Below are 6,000 nucleotides of genomic sequence, written 5' to 3' on the forward strand. Positions count from 1 at the left end.
AATCCTGTAAAAATCATTGCGATACAATAAAATGAATCATCACCGTCGTTTTGATTTAAAGGAAACATATCAATGTGAAAAATATATACGATTGCGATGACAACGTTTGAAATATAACCAATATAAAATAATAATAATTAAATCGGAAGTTATTATGAATTTCTTTCCATAGTTGTAGAAATATTTTTAAATAAAGCTCTTATTAAAAACTAAAATAATTCAATATTTTAAAATAAATATTTAAAACTTTAAAATTTACTCCATCTCGTGCCAATAAAATGAATTGCAGGCCAAAATCTCAATTACAATTTTGTTATCACAAAAACATCTTATTAATAATATAATAAATATATTTTATTTACATGTGTTATATTATAGCGAAATATTGCATACATATTATGTATTTGTTATTGATGTTTTCAATTAAAAAGATTATTTTTTTAGATTAGAATATGTGCATTTTTGATTATATTTGTTACCGCCGTATGTATTATGTAAAAAATAAAACACAATATGAAATTGGATAGGACTACAGATTGCATATTTGATTTTTAAATTGTTAGTGATAAATTGAATGTGTATTTCGGCAGTTAAGCAGTGGGCCTAATATATTTATTTTGATTTAAATCAATGTATATTTTTATAATGTTCCTCAGTATATGAATTATACGAAATAAATATGGATAAATACATGTCTACATTTTTTTATTCGTCCCAAACGGAATAAGTCAACAACGCCCTGAACAATTTTATAATGTAAGTACACATCGGCAAAAGTTATTTATTAATAAATAAAAAACAATGACTACTTACTCTATATATTTATTAAAATTTACATGACAATGGTGGCGGAACAAACGCTCATTATTTGAAATATAACAATTCATTCAACATATAGAGCTACAAACAAACCATAAAAATATATCGACGATAAATATTTTCAAGCAGTTTACTTGTGGACTAAATAACGTGTGAACAGGTGACCGGTATAATTTGTATTAAATAATAATCTACGCCTTCTTGGGATTAGCGATCCTGTCGAACTCGGCCATTTCCTCTGCAATAGTAAACAGTATTAGAAATAGCAAATAGGAATAAATTCGAAATGATAAAAATAAAGATAAGTATACCCTCGTTCTTCTTCCTCTTCTCTTCGCCGATTCTTGCATCTCGGATGGCCTTCTTCTTGGCATCCTCTACCCGGACGAAAACTTCACGCTTGGCGAGTCGGCTCTGGTGTCCGGCTCCATACAAGATACCGGCGACCAGCAAGCTCCATCGTCCGAACTGAAACACGTAGCGCATATAAAGTTACACACTGAAGAACGAAAGTTCACATATGATATAAGCACGGGTGAAACCAGTCGAATTATCTAAAAAAAACATCTCGGATAAATGTACCACTTTTTCAAATATGACATAAGGCGGGTGTATGAAAATGATCATTACATAAGTCACGGTTGACACATAACCTATAAACTGAATTGCGAGCTGCAGGGCCGGGTGAGGAAGTGGTGAGGATTTGAAGATATGAGGCAATGGTGGGTTGGGTTTGAGAGTGTTTTCTCACCTTGATGAGTGGGGAGACTCGAACGGGGGGACCTAAATCAGCCATGTTCACTTTCAACAGGAATTACACGATTACTAGCCGGAGAGCCAATTGACGTGCTAGACGGAGACAAGCACTGCTGCCAACGTTTGCACGCTGGATGTTAATGTCAAATCGATTTTCGAATTATACGCATGTACATGCCTTTATAATTCGAAATATCATCATCTTTTGAACTTTATTTCTAAAATAATGAGATTAACCCTCCCTCACTGAAGTGGGGTATGCAAGTGCCCCAATTTTTACGTTTTTCGGAATAACTATGTGGTTTTCAAAGCTATACACCCTATATTTCTTGTATTCCTAGAATGAACTACAAGAAATTTATTTTAACAGATTTTGTATGATTTAGAAAAGGGGTACATCGTAAAAAAATACATTTATACATTTCTACGTTCCAAAGTATGATTTAAAGGCGATAGCGATAAGTCATGTTTTTGACTATTCTTGCATATTCTTGTTGATCGATGAATCAATGCGAGATAAAGAGACGGCTATATTTTCGTACACCATTGTTATCGTCGCTTTCGGCGCGTGGCTATTAAGTCATGCAGTTGCATGTTGGCCTTACCTATGCGCGTTTGCGTGTTGATACTTGTCGCTATTTTTTAATACAAAAATAGTCAAAAACATGTTATAGGACTAAAACTTTTTATGTTGATGTATAAAATGATTAATAAGATATATATTGAACCAATTTTTATTGAGAAAAGCTGTATTTTGATAAAAAAATACTGGGGTCTTAAGAGTGCAAGGCAAAATCGGCTTACTTATACATTAGAGGCCATGACGATACGGCGCAATATTGCTTACGTCGTATGGTCGAGTACTTGCAATATGAATGCATACACGTGCATTCATAGCTACGCGTCAGAATTCAAGTCAGCAAAAATGTTTCGACGTTTATCGACCGAAAAATTATGTATAATCGCGCTGTTGTTGCAAGAAGAAGTTCAAGAAGGCAATAAAAAAGCACGGAGGTGTTTTGATGTGCATCCCATGTTAAAAAATAGAAAAACCGAAGGAGAGTTTTGGACACTGTATAAGGAGCTTGTGGATAATGGACAAATTTTTTTTAAATATTTCCGTAAAAAATTAAATTTTTTTTTAAATATTTGCGCCAAAACCATCTCGAAAGATTGAACAGCTGTCAACTGTCACTATCGATAATTGGTCCAAAACAGCAAAGCGGCAGACTCATGGCACGTAATTCGCGTGTATATTTCCACGATGGCCAAAAAACGGATACGATACGTTGACGGATGTTGCTGTAAGGTATGAACAGGAAATGTCGGGTACTGCTGTAAGCCTGCCGTGGCGTAAACGTGACGGTTGGTATGAATATACCCATACAAAATGTACCAAAGAATACTTTTCGTACGGCCGGATACCTGCTGAAGTCGGTACGTGCGGACTAGGTATGAACATACCTTACATCGTAAAAAAAACTTTTGTTTTTTCTTGTATTTATCCAAACCAATGACCCGACGTCTCTAACTTATACTCTGATTTCACAACCCTGATTATAACCAGTGCCGTTATCTAGCGGGTTTCCTGGGGTTTTCGGAAATCCGTTGTTTAAACATTATTATTCCTGAAAATTGAATCGATGAATTAGAATATTTTCGAGAATTTTATTAAACCTTTGAGAAATGAGATAGAATTTATTCAACCTTTGTGCTAAACCTAACTGCGAAAGTGTACAATGAATAATATAATGTTCCGAAATATAATATACATAGTACCTGCAGGTAGTGGTTTTCCCCTTTTCAGCTTCAAATTACAACGTTATGTTTTAATACATAGTTATGTTGACTCGGCGCTGGTCCTTAAAATAATCCAAAGAACCCATTAGTGGCTAATAACCCTAAGATTAAGAACCATCGCCTTGTGTTACAATCTTCCGCCGGTCTACGAAACGACTGTAAATTGTGGTACTTTATAATATAATTCTCAAACGGCTTAGTGAGAGAATTAGTTCAAAAGCTGAATAATGGATAATATTTCAAGCGATTATGCATTTACTAAGATGAAATAAATTGCTAAAAAACTGCACAGACGCTGTAAAACTAGATTGCTCGACCCCTGTATGTATGCAAATCTGACACAAAATGTATATATGTACATATTTTTAGTAGTATATATTCTGTAACAAGTACATATAACCAGCAGCTTGGACTAGTAGTTATATACTTTCGAATATAGTGGTCACGGGTTCGAGTCTCACTAATTGTTGCCAGACCTTGATTTGTGACTCTTTTATCAATTTGCTGCAAATTTGTCCATAAATGTCGCGCAAACTTCTTAACATCTCGAAATTATATTAAAAAAAATGCTCTGAAAATGTAACTTCAAAAATTTATCCATATGTGTCTCTGTGATGATTCCTTAAAATTATTCTAAAAATTATATATCGATGTTTGTTTTAACTGGCCACGAAGGCGCATTGGGGTTTATCTGTTAAGCCTTCCTGATATATACCTATATATATGTATATATGTAAAAATAATATAAAAAATAGTCAATTGCCAATATTTGTCATGGATATCAAATGATTCAACAGTGAACTAATCGAGATTTTAAAGTAATTCACTGGTATTATAATGGTTCTACATATTATATGCACATACATATATACATATTTATGTATTTATATAATATATACATTTATATATGTATTTTATTATCTTTAGGATAATTTGGAAATTGAGGTACGTATTATTGATTCCTTACAGCTTACAGTGACCGATTTTAAATTTCAAATAATACTCTAAAATCAAATTAAGTAAACAAATGAATCGATTAGCAACGCCTAAACAACTGAAATATTACATTATTTAATTCTAAAGATATACACCATTTTAATATTTTCTTTCGTTTAATTATTAATTTTATAGTGTTTATGGTAATACAAAGTGATTTATGTGAGTGTTTGCTAATGAAGTGTGTATTTAACAGAAAGTGTTGATAATATAATAGTGTTTTAAAATGACTGAATGGATGTTCGATCGACCAACGCTGAAGAAAGGTCGAAAATCACGAATTGACACAATCCAGAAGTGATGCAAAGCAGACTCTCTAGGGGGAGACAGATTCTACAGTAAGCCATACAGAACTAGGTATGTACATATGATTGATATGAAAGCTCCAGCATGAGACTTACGTAAAATATACAAGCAATCTCATTCACCCCCCCCCTCACTTGACCCGCGATGACCAATTACATTTCGTTTCAGTTTCGCATTGCATTTTGGTCAAGAAATACAACATTGTTCATTAGTATTTATCTACACTCTTTCGATCGTTTTTTTTTACCTTTCGCCACCCTCTCGCTATGTCAGATTTTAATTGTTTATTTATTTATTTCATACCAGGAAGGCATTACAGGTAAACCCCAATGCTACTTCCTGGCCAAATTACAAACAATACAGCATTTTTTTATTATATAAGTCGCTAAATTACGAGACACTGACTTAAACTCGACAATTAACGAGACATCTATGAATTGTACATACATTTTTATTGTAATATTTACATTAATCATACTCAAATAGTGGTGACATAGTGGGTAGGAAGGATTTTTAGCCAATTTTTAATCGGGAATCGTTTCAACAATGAAATCAGAGAAAATTGGCAAACTCTGATAGGAAACGATCAACCAGGAGTCACAAATCCTGGTCTGACCAGCAGCATTACAGATATACTCAGAAAAATTCTTTTCAATCGAGGTCAGCTCAAGGGATCGAACTCGGCGCCTCTCAGTGTTAAGCAGAAGCTTAACGACCGAGCCACGCTGCTGGCTCGGTCGTTTAAACGGTCGTTTAATTGTTTAAACGCCTATAACCTTTTTATCTATATATTATATATAGCCAGCAGCATAGCTCGATCGTTAAGCTTCTGCTTAGCGTTGAGAGGCGGCGGGTTCGATCCCTGGGTCCGAGCCTCGAATGAAAATGGATTTTTCAGAGTATGCTGTTGGTTAGACCTGGATTTGTGGATCAGAGTTTGCCAATTTTCTCTGATTTCATTGTTGAAACGGTTCCCGGAAAAAAATTGGCTAAAAATCCCTCCTATACGATATGTCACCTATAATTTGTTATTAATTAATGTACAATAAATAAGTTTGTGTACAAATTAATAGATGTCTCATTGATTTACGAGTTTTACAGTGTCTCGTAATTCAGTGATTTATATAAAAAAAATGCTGAATTGTAATTTGTAAATTTGTAATTGGGGTGTACCTGTAAGGCCTTCCTGGTAAAAATGAATGTCTGTGTGTGTGTCTCGAATAGGCTCCTAAACCACTGAGGCGATTGCGATGGAACTTTCAGGATTTGTTGTATGCACGTCCGGGAAGATTTCTGTGAAAAAAAAACGGAAAAAACAGGAAT

At 33.9% G+C, this 6,000-nt stretch overlaps 1 protein-coding gene across 1 annotated transcript; it reads right to left on the minus strand.

Moving 5' to 3' along the window:
• Window positions 1-681: 681 nt before the first annotated feature.
• Window positions 682-1,711, minus strand: ATPsynE (ATP synthase, subunit E). The gene is made up of 3 exons (XM_077430694.1): window positions 1,571-1,711; window positions 1,131-1,287; window positions 682-1,057 (listed from the first exon to the last, which is right to left on the minus strand). The coding sequence occupies exons 1-3, from the start codon at window positions 1,613-1,615 to the stop codon at window positions 1,011-1,013; spliced, it is 249 nt and encodes an 82-aa protein (XP_077286820.1). The 5' UTR covers window positions 1,616-1,711; the 3' UTR covers window positions 682-1,010.
• Between the last annotated feature and the right edge of the window lie 4,289 nt (window positions 1,712-6,000).

The sequence above is a fragment of the Arctopsyche grandis genome, chromosome 5, assembly GCF_051622035.1.
Source record: "Arctopsyche grandis isolate Sample6627 chromosome 5, ASM5162203v2, whole genome shotgun sequence".
Lineage (NCBI taxonomy): Eukaryota > Metazoa > Arthropoda > Insecta > Trichoptera > Hydropsychidae > Arctopsyche > Arctopsyche grandis.